The sequence below is a fragment of the Desmodus rotundus genome, chromosome 6, assembly GCF_022682495.2.
Source record: "Desmodus rotundus isolate HL8 chromosome 6, HLdesRot8A.1, whole genome shotgun sequence".
Classification (NCBI taxonomy): domain Eukaryota; kingdom Metazoa; phylum Chordata; class Mammalia; order Chiroptera; family Phyllostomidae; genus Desmodus; species Desmodus rotundus.
This window is the reverse complement of record NC_071392.1, coordinates 114,070,980-114,093,503: the sequence shown is the minus strand read 5'-3', so window position 1 is coordinate 114,093,503 and position 22,524 is coordinate 114,070,980. Positions and strand designations below refer to the sequence as shown.

The 22,524-nt window shown below is 44.3% G+C and overlaps 1 protein-coding gene across 2 annotated transcripts; it reads right to left on the bottom strand.

Moving 5' to 3' along the window:
- Positions 1-327: 327 nt before the first annotated feature.
- COMMD7 (COMM domain containing 7) lies at positions 328-20,021 on the bottom strand. Of its 2 annotated transcripts, none has more exons than XM_053926926.2 (9): positions 19,820-20,021; positions 13,674-13,727; positions 13,472-13,574; positions 3,293-3,349; positions 3,173-3,210; positions 2,629-2,719; positions 2,261-2,310; positions 1,608-1,656; positions 328-1,075 (listed from the first exon to the last, which is right to left on the bottom strand). In XM_053926926.2, the coding sequence occupies exons 1-9, from the start codon at positions 19,901-19,903 to the stop codon at positions 999-1,001; spliced, it is 603 nt and encodes a 200-aa protein (XP_053782901.1). In that variant the 5' UTR covers positions 19,904-20,021; the 3' UTR covers positions 328-998. The 2 variants fall into 2 exon arrangements, with proteins under 2 accessions (XP_053782901.1, XP_053782902.1); XM_053926927.2 differs by having other exon boundaries at positions 13,674-13,724; positions 19,820-19,993.
- Between the last annotated feature and the right edge of the window lie 2,503 nt (positions 20,022-22,524).

Genomic DNA, 22,524 nt, shown 5'->3' with positions numbered 1-22,524 from the left:
TGCAGTGTACCTTTTGAATCGTGAGTACATACTACCTATTCCAAAATTTTTTTAATTTCTGAGAGGAGAAGTAGGAGGAAGTTAAGTGCTAGGGCAGGGGCTAAGGTCATCTGAACACAAAGCAGAGATACGCTCTGCTTTTCATCTTTTTTACCTGAGTTTCCCCAGAACTGCTCTTTCAAATTCCTGTGTCGGACCAAAGCTAATTTCACTGAAGACCCAGGGCCATCACCCAAACCAGGGAGGTGATTTCTGAAGATCAGAGCACTAGCTCTCTGCAAGGCAGATGACTCTTTAATCCATACATAAAAACAGTGGGATGCAGACTTTTTCTTTGGAACCATTTTTATTAATTATCTAACCAACAGAGGTGGTCAGCTGGAACCAAAACAAGCTAAAACAGCCCCCCACCCCCAAAGGCCGGCGAAACCAGAAATGAAGACAGCTCAGCCTCAGTTCTTTTCATTGTAGACCAAACCTGTTTTTATACACAGATGCCTCATTAAAAACTGCGTAGCAGTGCGCCACCACAACCATGAAGTGTAGAAATCTTGCTGGGGGCCCCCACATGTCTGTCATTCATAGAGTCAGCCTCCTCCTCAGCCATGACAAGGCCTCGCTTTGGGGGGAGGAGGGAGATAAGCGCATGTCTTTAGTGACAGCACCATTTGTTCACTCTGGGCTTCTGATTGGGAGGTGACTCACTTATTTCCCCCCTGCATCTGAGATGCAATACGCTTTCTGAATATCTAACAAGCATCCGGGGAGATAGGTGCCTGGAGCTTCCCCTAACAAAGAGTTTACAGGGTAATTGTGTAGCGCTCCTTAAGTACTTAATCCTGTTGTTTTTCAGAAACCGTTGCACCTGGGCACCCAACAAGCAAGCAGGGCCAAGTCAGGGTCCCACAGGCCTGTGAGTGCCGTGCTTCTCAGAGCAGTCACCACAGGAGAGGAGGTGGCAGGGGACGGGGCAAGGTGGAGATGTGGGGGGGCAGAAGTCAGCTGAAACACTCCATGCTGGCTCTGACTCGCTCCATCTCATGCAGGAAACTGTAGAACTGAGGCAAGGTTAATTCTGGGGAAAGAAAATTCAGCTTCAGGTAAATGTTCCCAACTCCACAGAATCGTCCAAGAAAATTCATTTCCACCCAGAGATTATTATTTTTTTTCTGGCTTAGTACCACCACGAAGCTCTTCATGGGTAATTGATCATAATAAAAAAACTGAGAGCCTTGAATATAGAAAAGTTCTCAGTTCCATACAAAAGGAGAGGGGTTTAAAATGGCCTAACTCCACAGCACAGATAAAAGAGCAGTATTTAGTGTATTTCAATGTGACTTCTACAGCAAGAGCTTCTTGCTCTTCAACCTTTGCCATTCCTTTCTTCCCTTTTCCCAGAAGGTTCTTCAATTCTGGGGTCTCCAGCCTGCCAATGGCTTATTAACAATCTCTGTACCATCTTTTAGGAGAGGAAAGGCAGTAGTTACAATACAGCTTAGCAATGACTTTGTTTTTCTGGAAGAAATGATTTGTGGTGGGCTATATAAGCCCACTGAGTGAAGAGAACACAGAGAAAGCGAAAAGTTCAAATGGGAATTTGGACTCACCTATGTATAAATTTTCAGTTTGATTTCCTTTCTTAACCACCAACTTTAACTGATTAAAAAGAAGAAATAAAAAATTTAAATTAAAATGACAGCTGGACAAAGAAATTCCTGAAACCTGAACTTTCACTTAAACATCAAAGCATCCAGTTTTTTAAATTTAATTTTTTCTCAAACTTATTGATTCTAGACAGAAGGGAAGAGAGGGAGGGAGGCGGAGAGAGAGAAAGGAAAAGAACATCATTTTGTTGTTTCACTTATTTGGGCAATCACTGGTTGCTCCTTACATGTGCCCTGACCGGGGACTGAACCCGCGACCTTGGTGTATCAGGACAAGGCTCTAACAACTGAGCAACCAGGCCAGGGCAGAGCACCCAGTTTCTAACTTCACAGTTATACAGGAACAGTCTGGATTGTCCACCAAACTTCGAACAAGTCCCATGACTAGAGGAACAACCAAATTTTAAGAATAATACCTGGATCCTATTAATCTGAAAGCGAGTGTGTTGGTGAGCATGTCCTTGGCTGATCATATTGCTCTGAGCCATACAAGGCACTCAGTGGAACATCCATTTAATCAGACATTTAAAGACACCCAATGTAGGTTTAATAATTTTTAACCAAAACAAATCTTCAACGATGAGGAGAAAACTTACTTGTAAAAAAATACTTCCTACTTTCTCTAGCTCGCTGCTCCCAGAAGTCACTATGACACAAAAGAGAAAACTAGTCAGTGGCTAGTTGGGGACCCACTCTGAAGACCCCAGTCTTGCAGGCTGTTGCAGCAGAAGCTGCGTGGGAGTGAGTATGAGGAAGGCGATGTGTGCTTTCCGGGAAGTCAGCATGTTAAGGGACAAGGAGGGAAACTGCTGTCCAGCGGACAGCGATGCAGAGAGAGAGGCAGCTGCTGGCCCCAGCAGTCTTTGCGGGCCGAAGACACCTCTCCCCTACTGAAGCTATCCAAGGCCTCTGCAACCCAACCCTCTACCACCCAGAGGGCCCGAGACTGGCTTTAACTGATTACCTCCAAACTTCCATTCCATATCTACAAGCTGGTTAATCATCAGAGTCTGACCTAGGGCCCATCGAGCAAGGGTGGGGGCATTCTGCTTCCACTAGAACAAAAGCAAAAAGCCAAAGTTATAAAGTGGGAAAAATCCCCCCTCTTCATTCCGCCCCCAACACAGCAGTGTTATTTACACAGTGGGAAGAATGCAGAACTAAGGCTGGTCTATATGCACAGATCTGGGGGGTCGAGGGGCAGAAGGCGATAGAAACGTTTTCTCTCATTCTAAGATGTAATCCATGTTGGAACAACTGTGTAACATTTATATTCGGCCAAACTAGAGGGATGCACTAAAAAAAACGCACAAAAATTACAGATGCACTAAATAGTTCAGTTTAAAAGCTGGATGTATATCATTTGTGTGAAACCAAATGAAACACATTAAGCTGGGGAAATGACACGTGATGACTGACGGCTTTTCCTTAGCAGGCAATTTCTGTTTGATTCTTTTCATGAAATAAAAGCAAGCAATCTTAACCTTGATGAAGAGGAATTATGATACCTTTTCAGAAAAGTAAGTGGCTTTCTCTTCACTAAGACCTATGAGAGAACAGAGGGAGACGTTAATAATAAGGAGCTGCACGGCCGGTTACTCTGAGCAACCTCGGTGATGAGGACCTACCCAAAGTTATGAAATCAGCCCGGACCTGCTCGGCTGTGAGACTCTTCTTCAGGGCACCTGGGAAAAGGGAGAAATCAGTTAAAAAAGGGCAAACCGATCAATCAGCAGACAGTATCTCATGGGCACAACTTATACAACACAGATGACGAAATGAATACAGAAACCTCAGCCAGAGATCTCAATGCCCTGGGGAGAAATGGCACATTTGAGACAAGCGGAGAACAAGACAGACCATTTTGTTTATCGTACAGGTGTTTACCCACCTCCCTTCCCCAAAAGTATGGAAGACATTAGAGACAGGAGAAAAGACTTTATGAACTTGGGGGTAGGGGCACCTGATCTGAGGAAAGAATAAGGCCACAGATTCCCGGAGCAAAGTGGGGGAAGTTCAATGTCAGGCTGGGCATAGGGGCAACAGCCTAGACTGTACCGCGCAATACACAACCACTAAACATGTGTGGTTATTTACATTTATTAAAATTAAATAAAATTTTAAATTCTGTTTCTTAGGCCCTGGCTGGTGTGGCTCAGTGGACTGAGTGCCTGCTTGCAGACCTGAACGTCACCAGTTCAAATCCCAGTCAGGATACATGCCTGGGTTGCAGGCCAGGTCCCCAGTTGGGGGCGTGCAAGAAGCAACCAATTAATGTTTCTCTCCCACTCTTCTTCTCTCCCTTCCCCTCTCTCTAAAGATAAATAAATAAAGTCTTTAATAAATAAGTAAATAAATAAGTCCTGTTCCTTAGTCGCACTAGCTATTTCAAGTGCTCAACAGCTACATGGCCCAGGTGGCCAGGGTCCTGGACAGCGCAGACTGCAAACCATTTCCACTTCCATAGAAAGTGCTATTGGATAGTGTTGCCCTTGAAAATCAGCTTTCAGGAAGTACACTTAAGACTAAACAGTTCGGCCTTTACAATTTACAAGTCCCTCTCAAGGAGGGCATCAAACCTTTCCCTCAGAAGCCCTGGAATACTCTCCCCTGCGGGGGCTGCTCTGTTCCGCCCACAAGCTCCAATTCCTGAAAACAAAGTGTTTCCAGCAATCTGGGCATCTCAACATTTAACCTGCCAGCTACAGCCTAGAGTCCCATTTGGCAACCACTTTAAAATTTTCCACATCTTAGCCTTCCAGAAGACGACTAATTAAAGAATAAGAAGACAATCACCGCCATCCAGGGAGGGCCCTGAAGTAATACCCTAAACCCAAGTCCCTACCCCCAACTTACTCCAGAAAAACAATCCTAAAGGCTGTTGTGCTGCAAAATAAACCATATAAACAAAGGGAGGAAATCTTTTATCTCCAAAATCAGACGGAGCAAGGAAGCCGCAGGGAAATAAAAAAAGGCAAGACCCCGGGAAACCTTGGCCATAAAGGACTTCCAAGAAGGGGGTCACTTCCCAGCCAATGCAATGAATCCAAACTGTCACATGGACAACTCCTTCATGTACCTGCAGTTCCAACCCGACACTGTGCTCGATGACCCCAAAGTACTCTGAAGTGGGCGTTATCATCGGAACCTTCAATTAACCAGGAAAGTTAATTAACCAGGAGACCAGCTCAAGCTTTTGGGGGGAGGAAATTCAGAAAATGTACACAGTCAACAACTGCACTGCCAAGAATTCACCCAGTAGATTCACCCCAAAAGTACACTGAGAAATGTGGGAAGCTCGTTAGTAATGTCAGTAGTGGAGATAAAAAGTCAGAACAGTGGGCTGCTTTTGGTGCATCCACAGAGCAGCCTGGATGTCAAGGTGATTTTGTTAAAACTTAATTCAGACCATGTCTCTCCTCTGCTGCTGGAAACCCTCTAATAGCTCTGGTTGCACTTACATTAAATCCGAAGTGCTTACAATGCCTTGCATGAAATGGCCTCCTCTAGAGCCCCTAAGCTCTCTCTCTCTCTCTCACTTACTCTGCTTTTCCTACGACAGCCCAGGCAGGTTCCTCCCTCCATGCATTTGCCCTTGCAGTTCCCTTTGCTGGGAACACTCTTCCTCAAATCTGCACGACTCATTCCCTCTCTTCATTCTGGCCTCTGCTTGAGTCTCACCTCTTAAAGGCTCCCTTGACCACTCTATTTCAAGTGGTGTTGCTTTCCACCCATACCCTTATACTGCTGCACTTTTCTGCATTGCATTTATAACTACCCAATTTTGTTAGATATTCACTGTCAGATTTTTTACTAGAACATCAGTTAGATAAGAACTTGGTCTGTGCTGTGCATCGCTGTTGTCCCAGCTCCTACAAAAGTGCCTGGCACTAAAAACAAAAAACATTCTGAATGAAAGAATCCATACAATGGAATACTACACAGCCTTTAAAAAGGATAGCTTTCAATGTGCCAGTTTGCAAAATATAATTAAAAGGAAAGAGCAGTCTACACAGTGTGATTCCTTCTGTAAAAATAAAGATGGTGTAATATCCTTATGTATAGCCCGAATTATATCCCAACCAATAGCTAAGTAGGCAAATGTAAGACACATTTTTTTCTGAACATATTCACAAAAACTTATGAGTGGATATCTTTGGGTAAAAGGGTTGGGTGGGACTTTTCTTCCTTTCTGTCATTTTAAAATTTTCTAGTTGCATATAGGCTTTTTAAAATGTAAAGGTGGTAAAATTGTGAGCTGTTTTTGTTTCTTTTCTTTTTTCTATCCATTGATTTCAGAGAGAGAGAGAGGAAGGAAAAGAGAGAGAGAAACAGTGACTTGCTATTCCACTTATTTCTGCATTCACTGGTTGATTCTTGTACGTGCCCTGACCAAGGTCGGAACCCGCGACCTTGGTGTATCGGGACAACGTTCTGATCAATGCAGCTATCGGCCAGGGCTTGTTTCCTTTCTTGTATTTTTCTACAATTAAAAAAAAAATGCCACTTAAAAAAAAAAAAGAGCAGTTAAATGAATTGTCCAGGGCCACAGCAGCTGGCCAATGGCAGGGACAAGTAGCTGATAGGCTGGAGTGTCCCCAAATCCAAGCTCTTTCTACATCAGGTCATTCTGAGATGCTGTCCCAGGGAAGCGATACCAGGCAAGGCCTTGGCAGTGACTGAAAATGAAGGCGCTCAACTATAGGGACCAAAGGGCAAGTTCTCCATCCTTCCATTACCTCTGGCAGACAGGAACCATTCTTAAAAATAAAGTATTTGCATCACGCTAGGCCTCATTCCTTCCCTCCACCCCTCTCTTCCTTCCTCTTCTTTCCTTAAAAAATACACTTGCATTGTGCTAGGTCTCAAGCCCTTAATCCATTCCTTCCTCCCATCCCTTCATTTATTTGAGGTCTAACTGACATACGGCATCGTGTAAATCTAAGGTGTTGACTTGGTACATTTATATATTGCGATATAATTACCACCATAACATTTGCTAATACTTCTGTCACATCGCGTAATTATTTCCTTTTTGTGGTGAGAACATTTGAAATCTAGTCTCTTAGCAGTTTTGGAGTTTATAATACAGTGTTCCTGACTATAACTCTTAACTTCCTTTTGAGCTTTTTCCTTTGAGGCCACCTTGTACTAAGCACAAGACAGGCCAGCAGCCGAGACCCTCTGACAGACAGAAGGCTGTGTGAGCTCCAGGGCTGGGTCAGAACACATCAGTTGGTGAAATTTGAGAATATCCTTTTTTAAACAGAGATAACTGCCTGAGATGGTTTAAAAAGTCCCTGAGCCCAAATTTCCACAGGAACCATAACCTCAGGCAAAACCTCACTGCCATCAAACAGTATGGCAGACAAGACAGAGGTGTATGTGAGGAGGAGGGTTTCAATTTTGCCAGACAGCAGTTGAAAAATGAGCAAATATTGTTATTCTACCCCCCAATCTACATAAGCTTATTCAGTGTAGTAAGGGAAGCCCAAGGAACAGAACTAAGCCTGGGTGAAAATTCCTGGAGTGATATGGGAGAGGATGGTGAGCTGTGTTCATTCAGTGATTGCAAACCCGGAAGTCTGACCAGCTGCATCGACCCCTGCAAGGGTCACGGTCACTGTACATGGACTTCCTTGAGCACCTGCTCTATGCCAGCACTCTGGGGGGTGCTGGGAAACATCAATGAACCGAACAGGCAACCACCTCTGCCCTCACCAGGCTTATATTCTATTGGGAGGGGAAACACCATAACTATAATGTAACAAGTAAGCCATGTATAGTATAAGGTGGAAAAGTAACAGAGCAGGTTAAGGATGTAAGTCCTGGGAAATTTAGTTCAACAGTTGATTAAATACCATTTGTAACTATTATTTAATGCTAATTTTTTCCCCCCGAAATAAAGAATTCCATTTGGAGTGGGAAGAGGGAGTTAGTGCCTTTTCTTAAAACAAATGAACAAAAAATCAGCACTCACAAGGACTAGACATCTTGCAAAGTATTAAAATAAAAAAGTCTTAAAATGTGGCCCTGCCGCCGAGTGGTCTGTGACCTTGTCCAGGAGACAACTCATTGTGATAACGACAATCACAGCATCATCAGTGGTGCAGCTACCACTTATTGAAGCGAGCGCTTCACGTTTTTAATCTTTCTCCATTCTTACAACAACGTATGGGCTACTAGTACTAGCTCTGCTTCATGCCTGAGGAAACTGATTCTCAGAGAGGGTAAGTAGCTTGGCTCAAGGTCTCAGGGATGTTAAGTAGCCATAGTGACAAGTAAGCTTACAAGGGCTACCCAGAAACCAAATGCGATGTGAGGGCCAACGACAAACAAAATGCAGACAAGGGGGAAATCTGAACACCGACTGCACATTTGCATTTAGATATGATAATGGCATTGTGGCTTGATAGGAGATTGAAAAAAGTCCTTTTAGAGATACATAGATGCACAACTAGGTATTCAGGAATTCATTCATCAAATGATTTAGATTTGTTTTAAAATAATCCAGTTTGGCGAGCAGTAAGAAGTGGGTGGGATACAGATGAAGCAATTTGGCCATGGGTTAACTGTGGAAGTCACGTGCTTTTAAGAATTACACACTAAATAGTAAAAGATAAATTCTTAGCCAGATGGGAGGGAGTGTGGGAGAATGGGTGAAGAGGCGAGAGTATTAAGAAGTACAAATACTAGTTACAGAATAGCCATGGGGATGTAAAGTACAGTAAAGGAAATGGAGTATCCAAAGAACTTCTACGCATGATCCATGGATCTGAACAATGGTGGGGGGATTGCCTGAAGGAGTCGGGGGTGCTAGGTGGAAGGTGGGCAAAGAGGGAAAGGAGGGAAAAATCGGGACAACTATAATAGCATAATCAATAAAATATAATTTTTAAAAAATATTTTAAAAATCTACTAGGCTTTAATTCAATTGAAGGAGGTTCTAGCCCCGGCTTCTCCACTGCAAGATGATCTAAAGCGAGCCGCTTGCCTTCTGTTGGGCTCTGTACCTTTATCTCCAAGACCAAGATTAGGCCAGATGGCACTTTACAAAGTTTTTACCCAACCCCACCCCCCACCAAAAAAAAGGCTCCATGATTAACTGTTTCACAGATATTGGTTAAGAAGGTTTCAGAGACTAAGATATGTAAATGTGTGTGAATCTCCAAGGTTCCGAGGCTGGGGAGATGGGGAGACAAATTTTTTGACTATGTGGCTGCTGAAGCCTTTTCTGAATGAAAACACGACTTTGGGGAAGACTGATCTGTTCTGGAGGGTTCTAGGGCCCCGTTAGCTCCAATGAGCTCTGCTTCTACAATGAGATCTAATGCACGGGCAGGACCAGGATGATGGAAACGGAAGAGGAGGACAGTCTCACATTTCAGACAGGGAAAGGCCTTGAACACCAAAGTATGGACTACAGACTTCGTTACGTAAAGTAAATAGTTGCGAGGAGCAGCATTGTCCAAGTTGTCCCGTGAAGTGTGCTCAGGCGCACACTGGGGCCCGGGATGAGAGACCAGAACTGGAGAGGTTACCGACACGGTAAGGTACAGAGGGCCAAGGACTGGCCTCTGGGACTGGAAAGAAAGCGATATATAAGACCGAGAAATGAGGAAGAGGCCAAGAGACTTACAAGCCACACTGTCAGATGCTTACGAGACACTCTAGAAGAAATGGAGAATTCAAACAGGAAAACGCTGCAGGAAGACAAAAGTCAGTTGCATGGGAACAAAAAGACGAGTAAAACAAACAGTTGAGAGCGGACAAATACAGCAAACCCGAGACTTCAATTCAAGAATTTGAAAAGCTTGAAAGCTTTGGGGCGTTGAATAGTCAAGAGGTAAATTCAGATCCTCTCTATTAGGTGAAGGAAAATTTTATTTTCTAACCTAATATTGAGGCATGGGAGCTAAAACTAACTGAATTATCAACAAATAAAGCTAAAATTTAGCAAGTACTGTATTAAGTGCTTTACATATATTCACCCACTTATTCCTAATGACACTGCCGTAAACTGCTCTTATTACGCCACGTTTCAGATAAGAAACTGAGCCTCCAAGAAGCTGGTTTATCCAAGGTTGAATAACTACTCCGGGGATGTGAATAACACTCAAGCCCAGTGAGCCTCCAAAGCCCGCGTCTGGATTGGTTTGCTAAGAGGTCTTTCGATGTTCTCTGCATCTACAGAAAATGACCTTCTGGAAACAATCCTACTACAAAAACACCCAACATCCCCTGGGAGGGTCACAGGCTCCCCCCAAATTCAATTCAACTCACCCAGCATGTACTAAGCACTTGCTCTATGTCATTAGTTAACTTGTAACTGTAGCGACAGTAAGAAGTACAAGCCTCGCCCCTGACTTCAAGGAACTAGCTATCTGTAGAGCCGAGACAGACACACACAAAGCAGTATGGACAATAGAAAAGTAAATGATTACGGTTCAAAACGAGAGCTGCAGATAAAAAACAAAAACAAAAACAACAAACCAGATCTCAGTTGCTGAGAGGAAGGGAGGTCACTGCAGACTGAAGTGGTTTAGGAAGGCTTTCTGAAAGAGGCCACACAGTGGCTGGAGCTCAGGGGCGGGGGAGGACTGAAGGCCGTTTGACAGGATGGAGTGGGTAGGGGGCAGGGATGAGAAAAAAGACGGGAGAGTGGACGCAGGGACACCAGACAGGGACTTCAGAAAACTCATGTCCACAACAGCTCTAGGGTGGACAGGTCTCCACCTGCAGACAAACCCGTTCCCACACGTGTAGGCTTGAGGATGAGAGCAAAGACTGCTGGTCCTCACTCTGGGCACCTGTCCTACAGAAATGCTCACATGGGGTAAGTACACGAATGTTCTAAGGATGTTCACTGTGGCATTGTTTCTGAGACTGAGAAGTTAGAACTACAACGTCCAGCAATAGGAAATGGATTAACTAGAAGGAGATACTTTTAGTCCAAGATACACTACAGTCACCACAAGAATGCAGCTGACGTGGAGAGATCTGCATGATGGACTAGGTATGAAAAAAATGCAAGCTGTACAGCTATTCCGTGGTTCACTATCATTTATGAAAAATAAAACTGCATGTAAGTCTGTCAGTGTATGTAAAAATACTGAAAGACATACTTCAAAATTATATTGTGATTAATTCTAAAGAGTGGGATGACAGTAAAAGGGAATTTTTACTTTTGACTCTCCAGAGCTCTGCACTGGTGTTTAAGTTTGCCATGAAAATTTATTCCTCAGTTAAAAAGACCACAAGTTCCCATCCAGCCTTGTGGTTCACATGCCTTTAACCTTCCATGAGGGCAAAGAACGCAAGAGGCACACAAACAAGAGGATCATAAAATTTCACAGTTGAAAACCTCAGGGGCCTTGACCCATGTGGCTCAGTTGGCTGGGCATCGTCCCACAGTGCGAGGGACTGCTGGTTCAATCCCCGGTCGGGACACATGCCTGGGCTGCAGGTTGGGCTCCAGGTGGGGGTGTGTGTGGGAGGCAACTGATCCATGTTCTCTCTTGCATCGGTCTTTCTTTCCCTCTCTTCTCCCTCCCTTCTCCCTCTCTAAAAATAAATACATAAAATCTTTTAAAAAATGAAAAAGAAAACTTCAGGGATGTTCTGATTCAAGTCTCCAGCTTGACAGGGCACAAGACAGGGCAGAGGACAAGGGAAGATTTGGGAAGACATCCAACAGGAATACATAAATTTAAGCTCCCAACTTTTAGTGCACCACCTGGCTGAAGTCCTGGGAAGATCAGCTTATTACCAACTTTTTAAATGATTTTATTTATTTATTTTTAGAGAGAAGGGAAGGGAAGGAGAAAAAGAGAGAGGAACATCAATGTGCAAGAGATAATATCCATTGGTTGCCTCTTGTACGTTCTCAGCCAGGGACCTGGCCAGAAACCCAGGCATATGCCCTGACTGGGAGTCGAACCTATGACCTTTTGGTTCACAGGCCAGCACTCAATCCTCTGAGCCACACCAGCCAGGGCTGATATTTTTTTTTATTCATTTATTTTTAGAGAGAAGGGAAAGGAGGGAAAAAGAAAGGGAGAGAAACATCAATGTGGGAGAGAAATAGCTATCGGCTGCCTTTCACAGGTGCCCCAACCAGGCATCAGGCCCACAGCCCAGACACATGCGCCTACTGGGAACTGAACCTGCGACCCTTCATTCTGCAGGATGATGCCCAACCAACTGAGCCACACCAGTCAGAGCATTATTGATTTTTAAAATGTGCAAACCAGGGATGCAGTTTTACCTCCTCTCAACCTTGTCAACATTTACTGATTCTTTAAGACTGGGCTCGGGCCTGGCCAGGTAGCTCAGCTGGTTGAAGCATTGTCCCAATACCCCAGGGTTCTGGGTTTGATCCCTGGTGAGGGCACATATAAGAGTCAATTAATGAATGTATGAATGAGTGGAACAATAGATCGACGTTTTTCTCTATTTTTCTCCCTTCTTCCCTCCATTAAAAAAAAAAAAAGACCGGACTCAAATGTTGCCTCTCTTTAGATAAAATTAACTTTAAATTGCCAAGTTAATTCTAGCAACTTTTTAGACAATACATAGCCTAAAATAAACAATTAAAACAACCTGCAGTCCTACCCAGATATAGCCACAGTTAACACTCTTTTTCTTTCTTCCTCTCTTTCTTCTCTTTCCAAAAATAGGACCGTGGTAGAAAGTTTTATAAGCTACCACACACACACACACACACACACACACACACACAAGGCCTAGATGGGGGAGGGACTGCTAAGGAGGGCTTGTTGTTAGGGTTTAAGAGAGATGGGTACCTGGCCAAAGTCACACCACTTATCAAGTGACAGACTGGGTTTCACACCCGGGTCCATCTAACTCAGAACTGGGAATTCTTTTTTTTTTTTTTTTTAAGATTTCATTTATTTATTTTTAGAGAGAGGGGAAGGGAAGGAGAAAGAGAGGGAGAGAAACATCAGTGTGTGGTTGCCTTTCACACGCCCCCTACTGGGGACTTGGCCCGCAACCCAGGCATGTGCCCTGACTGGGAGTCAAACCGGCAACCCTTTGGTTCTCAAGCCAGCACTCAATCCACTGAGCTACACCATCTAGGGCAGAACTGGGAATTCTTGACTACCAGAATGTGCCCTGGCAAAAATGGATCACAACTCCGCACACCAATCTCCAGGTGCTGGGCAATTGGATTGTTTCTAATTCCCCTTATCATGTGCAGTGCCCAGTGGACGTCCCTACAGCCACCCCTTCCTGATCTCCTCCCTCCTGGCTAGGAACCGCCCGACTACTGTGGGCAAACTGCTTCTCAAACCACCTGCAGTAAAAGACTTTTTTTCTTTTCAATCCATTGAGAATCAAAAAGTATTAATCCTAGAAATAGGAAATGAAAAAACACATACAAAATACAAGCCCCAAATGATTAAAATAATAAAGTTTATGTTATATATATATTTTACCACATTAAAAAAAACCAAGCACCATTTAAAAAAAATTATTAGATTTAAGAGACTTTGTCAAATTGCTATGAAAATTTCTAAATGCTTCCTGTCAATTTCTGTGTGTACTATGTACAGGCCCAGGTAACATTTTGGGGACTGAAGCCAGGACGCAGACTACACTCTCAACTGCACCTCTATTATAGCCTGCCAGGGTTATCTGTTTACCTGGCTTCCCTCCCTAGAATGCCAAGCCCGGCGTGCCTGATGCATTACTGAAGGTTCTGGCTCAGCGTCTACAGCACTTGCTGACTCTGTGGACTGAAGGAATGTTCAAGTAACGTCTCTGACCTCAGACAGGCTACTCACCATTTGGAACCAGAAGGAGGCTCTTCACGATACTTCTGAGGGGGCCAAGACTGATCTGATTGGTGGCGGCAAATTCAGAGAGCTGGGCCATAAACCTTTCTACCTGCACAGAGAGAACAGCAGAAACGAGGCCTTCACTTTCTAAGTATCTCAGGATTATAGACGCACACTCGGGAACTCTTCTTTTCACAAAATACTTTACCTCTTTTGGCTCAGTCAGGAAGTGAAAAAGCACTTCTGTCAGGGCTGAGAACTGCTGTGAAGAGAAGAACACAGCACATCAGAAAAATTCTACTCCTGGTCAGTGTTCCCACTTCCCATCCAACCGCAGACCATTAAGAGAGAAAAGAGTAACACACAGGTATTGATACCTGTTTTGATCTTAAAGTTACAAATACTCACAAAACCTCCACCAGCGTCAACATATTGTCTGAAACACTTCTATATTTTACTGGGATACTTGGGAGATATGTACTGAGAGACTGCAAGTATGAGCACATGTGCAAACACACACCTCACGAGTCTAAATATACACAAGAACATGCACACTCTCAGGGCCTGAAAGGGAAATTCACTGGAGCATTAATAGCAGTTACTTTTTTCGTGTGTTTGCTTATACTTCCACATATTTATCACTCAAACATAAGCCAACCTAATATATAATTTCTCCTCCCTGCTCCGCACAAATGGTAACATACTACATAAAGCTTTTCTGTACCTTGCTTTTTAAAAGCAGTTACTTTTGCAGAGGGAGCTTTTGGGTCATTTCTATTTTCTTCTGTTTCATCTACTCATATTTTCTGGGGTTTTTTACCCCCATAAGAAACTTCTTATGACCCTGACCGGTGGGGCTCAGTTGGTTGGGCATCCACTCTGCAAAGTGAAAGGTTACCAGTTCGATTCCTGGTCAGGGCACATGTGAGAGGCAACCCACTGATGTTTCTCTCTCACATTGTTTCTCTCCCTTTCTCCCTCCCTTCCTATCTCTCTAAAAATAAATAAAATCTTAAAAAAAAGAAACATCTTGTGAGTGTGTGTGTATAAAACAGTAAAGTTTAACACTTTATTATACATTGTCTCAGACCAGTCTCTCATTATTTTGTGCATGTGAACTCTCTCTTTATTGGTATTGCATTATTAAGGACTGAATGTTTGTCCCCCAAATTTATCACTGTATTTGGAGATAAGAGCCTGCGAGGAGGTAATGAAGGTTAAATGAAGTCATAAAGGTGGGGCCCTTAATCGCATAGGGCGGGTGTCCTTGGAAGAGGAAGAGACACCAGAGGTCTATGACACAAGTCGCATGAGGACACCTGAGAAGGCGGCCATCTGCGAGCCAGGGAGCAAGCTCTCACCAGGAACTAAATCTGTTGGCACCCTGATCTTGGATTTACCAGCCCCCAGAACTGTGAGAAATAAATTTCTGCTGCTAAAACCAGCCGGTCTGTGGTATTTTGTTATAGTAGCCCAAGCAGACAGAGACATATATCATTGTTTTCCCACGTTCCCTCCCTGTGGACAGCGTGTGGCACGTGGGAAAACCTAAGTAAGACACGGGAGTTTAAAAGACCCAGGCGTGAATCAGTGTTTTCCTACTTACTTCACCACGTGACCTGGGACAAGTTACTCAGCCTCCCTGTCTCAGTCCCCATTCCCAGAACATATTAAAAAGTGATCAATGCAAAGCTAAAAAGTGGCAGCAATTATCATAGTCATTAGAGTCCCTATACCGTTTGATCCACCTTTCTGAAGCAATACTAACTAAGTTAAAAAAAGATTACATACAGATGCTTAAGCTCAAAATCGCCAAAGCTGTACATGTAATATGACGGTCAAGTGCACCTGCTCCTGCTGCCATACCCACTAAATTCCACACGAACTCCTGGCATGGCTCTGTGTTACTGTATTCTAAACTGTACTGTTTTAAACTAGCCTTTGAAAACACAGAATCAATGTGCAAGGTTTTGAAAAGACCCAGCTAGCATAAAAGATTATAAAATAAAACATTTCTCTTTCTACCTGTCCCCTACCTCAGCCCCATTCCCCACAGGTAGTTACTTCTAAAACCTCCGTGGCTTTCCTATCATTTTATTTTCATTTAATTTATTTTAAATACAAAAGGAGTCATACTGAACCCACTCCCTGCACCTTTTCCACTCAATTTTGTTATAAAAAATCAATCATGTCAGCAGATATAAGTCCACCCAGCTCTTTTAACAATGGCATGGCATTTGACTGTATAGTGAGTATAATTTAGCTTCCTAGAGATGAACACTAGTGTGTGTGTGTGTGTGTTGTTGGTATTATTATAAACAACGCTGCAATGACTATCCTTCCACATATTTCTTTTTGACATATGTAAGATAAATTCCTAAAACCTAGGTCAGAGGATACATGCATTTTAAATTTTGAGAAAACGTTGCCAAACTGCCTTGCAAAGAAGTTGCGCAGATTTACGCCCCAGAAGTGTCTGCTCTCTCAAAACTTCCATACCCCCCAGGGACATTTTAACCAACGTGATCCACGCATTGTCTTTCTGCATTATTTACGATATCGGGTATTAGCTCTGCCTGACTGCTGATCCAACCTAGTAAAAACCATAGTCAAGACTGGCTTGAGAATGTGTTTTTCAACTATTTGTGAGTTTCCTTTAAATTTCTTTACAATTTTTGCTGCAAATCTGTAGAACTATCAGATCTTTGGCCAACTGCATTTCCTATGCCACCCAGGGCCTTAAAAAAGAAAAAAAAAAATAGGGCAGCTAAGAAGCCCTTCAGCTGTGTTTTCATTTCCAGGCCTCAGCCTAGCATTCAGGCTCAACCTCCTTGTGAAGCCTCATCCCCCACCTCTCCTCTCAAGAGGGGCCTCAAGCTAATCTGGTCTGTGGGCTGTTACAGATCCCCAGCTATCTCCACTCTCCCCAACCCTCCCTGTCCTTCAAAGCCCAGGCCAAGATACCAGGAAACTCCCAACAAGAAAGGGACCTACCCAGATTCTTAACCTCTGAGGCTCCCTCTTGGAACTCTGCCTGGGGGCACTTAGAATTCTCAATCTTGATAAGGAACAAGAACAAGCCTTAGCAGAGGTTTCTTGTAGGGTTTTGTATTGTCGCAGCACCTTAATTATCGTGAGGGCACAGTATTTGTTGAATGAATGTTCTTTGAACACTTTCCCCCATTCTTTGCCTTTGTACCTGCATAACTGTCACTCCCTGGAGTGCTCACCTGCCTGTGACTATCTGAGAAATCAAAATCTAAACTATTCTCACCAGTAAACATATCAGAAGATGCTGAAGATCATTCCAGACTAAAGCAATGCAAATCAGTAAAACAAGGGGACTGTTTTATTTTCACGTATCAGATCTTGAAAAAAAAAATAAGTTTGATGACATCAGTTCTGATCAAAGTAAAAGGAAACAGACATGCTCACACAGTTGAGGAATGGACAAACTGGAGAAACATTTTTGGAGGGCAATTTGGCAGTCTGCATCTAATTTTTAAATGACCTTGACCTAGTAATTCCATGGCAAGTATACTCTTCAGATATGTTCAAAAAGGTAGTCCCAGATGCATTTACACAAAGCAGTTCATTGGCGGCAGTGTTCATAAGAGCTGAAAACAACTTCAAGGAACATCACACAATTCCCTTTAATGCAAAAATAAAATTAAATTAAATTAAATTAAAGGTTACCTATATATGATGGCAGATGTAGACTTTTTTCCTCCATAGATACATAAGAAACTAGTTAAATGACTATTTCTGGGGACAAGAGAAATAGGTGCTTTGTTTTCATTTTATACCTTCAGATAATGTTTGAATTTTCTAATGTGTGTGTCGCTTTGCATTTATAGCTAAATGACAGGAATGTAGACTCTTTTCTTCTTTATATTTGTCTGAATTTCCTCTCTCACAACCATTCTAAAAATGGTAATTTTTTAATCCCACCTACTTTCGAGGCTCCACAGTGCCCTGGACTGATCACAGGCAGCACAGAGCACGTGCAGGTACACTTGGCACGGTACTGTGTCTCCACTTTCCACCCGCTCTAGCAGATCACAACTTCCCCAGCAGGACAGGCTGTGTCCATGAAGCCTCTGTAAACCTCACTGGGTTTAGTGGCTAGCTGGTGTATACTAGGCATTCAGATGAATACCCACGGAATAAGCAATAAATGGTGATGCCAACATTAATAAAATGATTCTTCTCCTTTAGGCTTAGGTTCAAAATGATCTCAGCTAATAGAGTGGCCACTCAGAAAAGTTTGATCACCCAACAAAAAGGGGGCCAAAATGACCCAAGGTTAGTAAGTTGCTTATCAGGAAAAAGCTTTCTGAGTTAAAAACAAAGGTAAAGGTTTAGAGTGTGTTTCAAGGTAAGAAAATGCGTCAAGTCTTGACCTTAAAGGAATTGTATTTTCCAAGTTGGAGGTAACCTTAGAGATCATACAATGCAGTAGCTTAAAGTTACTATTATTTTTAACTCAAGTACAGTTGGCACACAATATTACATTAGTTTCAGGTGGATGCTTAAAGCTTTTTTGCAGGAGAATCTTTTTTTATTCTCCAAATGGAAGTCTTCCAGAAAACGCCTACACATAAACGAGAAATACGTAAGCTACCTGGTTCAGGAGATCGTCTACAAAGCTCCGTTCTAGTGTGTTTAATTCCCTAGAATCTGAAATTCAGACACCTGGTCCTGAATTCCTGGCTCCATCACTTCCAGGCTGCCTGTCTTTAAACCAGTTACTTTATTTCCCTGAACCATTTTTCTTGTCTGTAAAATGGGAATAAAGTTAGCACCTTTCAGGTTGTTGCACATAAAGAACTTAAGACAGTGCCTGGCACGTGGCGCATGCCCAGTAAATAAGAGCTGCTTTCATGTAACTGCTCTGTGATTGTTTCCTCATCTGTAAAATGGGATTAATAATAGTACCCACGTGGGAGGGTGGTTGCAAGGATTCAATGAGTTAATATACATAAAAGCCCTTAGAACTGTGCCCTCTAGCACAGTAGCCACTAGCCACGTGTAGCTACGGCACTTGAAAAGGGCTAATCTAATCTGAGACATGCTATAAATGTAAAATACATACCAGAATCAGAAAACTTAGTACCACAAAGTAAAATATCTTTTGCTTTTGATATTTTTTATTTAATGATATCAATATCATTGATATATCATTGATATTTTTATGTGGATTATATGTTGACATAATATTTTGATATAGGGGATTGAAGACAACATTAATTTCCTGTTCCTTTTTAATTTTTAAATGTGGCTGTTGGAAAATGTAACATTAGACGTGCGGCTTGCAATTTATTTCTATTGGACGCTGCAGCCTGAGAAGGTGGCTGTCATTACAATCACTGTCACCACTACTTAATGAGAACACAGTGGGCTGTGGGGGATGCTGCGATGGAAGGCAGGGCCCCACCTCCTGGAAAGTCACAACCCAGGGCGGGAAAGAACTCTGCAGGGGGAGTGAGAGGCGTCACTTTCAGCTACTTAATTAGTCTGCCTTGGGGGCATCAAGGGGCATCCCAACTAGTACAGCCACAGGAAGCCTCCAAGGCGGACTGGTTGGTACCTGTGGCCTGGAAAGGGACAAAACGGCTTTGCCAGCTCCACTCCCAAGACCACCGGGCCCTACCCTGTGCAGAGTATATACGGCGTCTTTCTTGGAGGACTACGAGGGCGGTATTTCCCTTAACTGGAGGTGTGGGCGGGTGGGATGTCATCGCCAGCCTCGCCCCAGACCCTGCCCTCGGGCCCACTGAGCCCCTCTCTGTCCTGGCTGTTACTGAAGCACACACACGACCCCGGACTCCCTAGGCCCACTCCAGGCTACCCTCGGGATGCCCAGACCCTCCTCTGCCTCCTCAAGCCCTCGGCCTCCCTACTAAACGTCTCAGCCCTGCCTACCAAATCCCATCGCTCCCCCCACTGTCCCTCGGCCTCCCAAAGCCCTCAGCCTACTGCTTAGTTCCCCAAACTCCCCCCAGCCTCGTCCAGACACTCCTCAGACCCTCTTCTGAGACTCCTCAGACTCTGCTCGTTCCCGTGAGTCCCCCAGCCCCACCTCTGAGACCCAAACCCCGCGAGAGACCTCTACGCACGCCTTAGGCCTCCGACACCCCTCAGCCCCCCAAAGTCACCTCAGCCCCTCCCTGAATCCCCCCAACGCCACAACGCGCACCGGACGTCGCTCGGTCCGGTCCCCCCAAGCGCTGCTTGACCCCAGGCGGCCCTCCACCTAACCCCGCAGCTACCCGCCCAGCCCTCCCGGCACCACCTCGGGCCGGGCCGCCCCCCCCCCCCCCGCCCCCGGCGCGCCCTGGCCGCCAGGCCCACCTGCAAGCCCAGCTGGTTCAGCTGCTGCATGTCGCCGCCCACAGCCTCCGGCACGGGGTCCTGCGTGCAGTGCAGGCGGCCCATGGCGTCCTCCCGGGCCCGCTGGCCCAGCCGTCTCCCTCCGCTTCCTCCTCCGCCGCCCGTCTCTCTGCGCTTCCGCAGCTGCACTTTCGCCACGGGCCGCCGCCGCCGCGCTCCTCCCCCGGCCAGCGCGAGAGCGGGGCGGGGCACCCCCCGAGGGACCGCGGACACGCGCGAACTCCGGAGTGTGGGGGCGGGGCTTCTTGGCGGAACGCCCTGGAGGCGCAATGGACACGCGCGGCCACTGCGCCCAGGGGCGATCCCGGAGGAATGCGGGATTCTCTTACTGGTTCTCCCACTGGGTGACCTGTGGGCGCAGCTTGGCTTTTCTGTTTCATCTGAACCTGTTTCATCATCCCTATAAATGATCTCTGGGGTGGCTAATTCTCCTAAAATGTTTGCAACGTAGCCTGGCACTGAGGAAGTCCTCAATCAATGGCTAGGTGCTATCATTTATCATCGTTGCTCAGTCAGGCCGAGTGTCCCTGGGAGGGCTGACGTCAGAGTAGAGCAGTAGGTCTCAGACTTGAGCTTTCATCGGCACCTTCTGGGGGACTTACTCCAAGGCCTATTACTGGGTCCCGCCCCCCTGTGTCTGTTTAGAAAGGCCCGGGGTGCAGACTGAGAATTTGCATTTCCAGCAACTCCCCAGGGACACTTTGAGAACTTCTGGAGTGGAGGGTATGACCGAAACAAGTGCAAGGACTATGGCAGTGCCAGGGAGGGCTATGGTCAGGTGGGTGAGGGGAGGTTGTTGGGATAGATGATAGTCGCTGCAGCCCTGAAACGCTTTCATCCCCCGAGTTCTCTTCCAAAGGACCCCTTGAGTTCCCCAGGTCCTCATTAAGAAATGGAGACACGCTCTCTGCAATCTCGGACCTGACCCCCAAGACCTTCGCCTGCCCCTGTGCCTAGCCTTGGGAATATGGAGGTTTTGCCTAGAGGATATGGGGTCAGGGAGTATGGGCAGGATTGGCTGGATTTCTCTGCCAGGCTTTCTTCTTTACCGTTCCGGAAAAATCCCTCTGGAAGGGTCTGAACAAAATATCTTCTACCCAGAGGCCAAGGTCCCTCACCTTTAATCATGATTTCATTCAACAGATAATATTGAGTGCCTACTATGGGGCGGATGCCAGGAGGTGCTGGTACATCATAGTGACAATGTTAGATGCAGTGCCTGGCCTGGTAGAAGAGAGTTTAGTCAAGAAGGTAGGCACACACATGTGAAATTCATGTGTGTGTAAAATCATTAACTGGTGCCAAGAAGTACAAAGTACTTTGAAAATGTGTCCAGGGCACTTGTCCAAGTTCAAGGTACGAGTAAACCTTTGGGTTACAGACGGACAGGGATTGAACTTGGACTTCTTGACTCAACCATCCAGGAATTGTTATTTTAAAATATTTCTAATCTTTTAAAAAAGATCTCGGACAGAGAATTATATTTATTCATATCTTTAAGTGTTAAATCAACGTTGTTGAAGTATAATTTATATACAATGAAGTGTACTCATTTTAAGTGTGTTTTTTTAAATTACTTTAGCTTTTTTTTTTAAGCATCCTTGAGGAAACCACTGGATTTCCTTTATTTCTGCTCCTACAGTGACGGGTGCTGAGGCACTTCATAAATATTTGTGGAATGTGATTAGCTTGTGTGACAGAAAATAGAGAAAGGGAAAGAAATTCCCTTGAAACTGCAGGCCAACACTGTAATGAGACATTAACTGTATTGTCTTCCAGTATTTTTCCGCATGACAGGCCATTTATTGGGGTGTCTGTGATGTGTTTTGTTTTTACATATTCAGGGCTCTCCCCAGCTATTAAGTTCTGTTCCTCAAAGTGTGGTCCTTGGCCCAGCAGGGACATTACCCGGGAGTCTGTTAGAAATGCAGACTCTCAGGCCTAATCTAGACCTGCTGATTTAGGACCTGCATTTTCAGCAAGATCTCCAGGTGATTGCTGGGTACAGTCAAGTTCGAAGTACAAATAATGACCATTTTTAAATACCTACCCCGTGCAGTGTTTTTTTTTTTAAACACTTAAGTACACGCCATGTACGTTAATAGTTTGCATAGCCTACCTATTGTTATTCATATTATTTCTATTTTAATGCTTATCACATTGAGTTATTGCTGTTGTTTACATATTTGCCTCCCCCACTTACTAATTACTTTGTCTTGGGCAAATTACTAAATTTTCTTTTTTTAATTATTTTTTCTTTTTCTTTTTAATTTATTGATTTTTAGAGAGAGACAGGAAGGGGGAAGAGGGAGAGAGAGAGAGAGAGAGAAATCAATTTATTGTTCCACTTACTTGTGCATTCATTAGTTGACTCTTGTATGTGCCCTGACATGGGATTGAACCCACAACCCTGGCTTGTGGGGACGATGCTATAACCAACTGAGCTACCTGGCCAGGGCTCCATTTTTTTTTAAATTGTAAAAATGGAGATAAAAATAGAACATACTCGAAAAGATGAAATGACATAATTAATGCTCGTGAAACACTGAAAACAGCAACTGGCTCATGGTAAGTGCTCAAAAAATGCGTATTATTATTCCAATTTTTCAATCTTATAAACAGAACATGGTAAAAAGCATCCCTTTACACAATTTTTTTTTCCCACA

Coding starts and splice junctions, on each gene's coding strand:
- COMMD7 (XM_053926926.2), bottom strand. CDS start 19,903: ATGGGCCGCCTGCACTGCACGCAGGACCCCGTGCCGGAGGCTGTGGGC. Junction 13,575..13,673: donor TCCTGACTGAGCCAAAAGAG/GTAAAGTATTTT, acceptor CTCTCTGTGCAG/GTAGAAAGGTTTATGGCCCA. Junction 1,657..2,260: donor TAGGAAGTATTTTTTTACAA/GTAAGTTTTCTC, acceptor CTTTTTAATCAG/TTAAAGTTGGTGGTTAAGAA.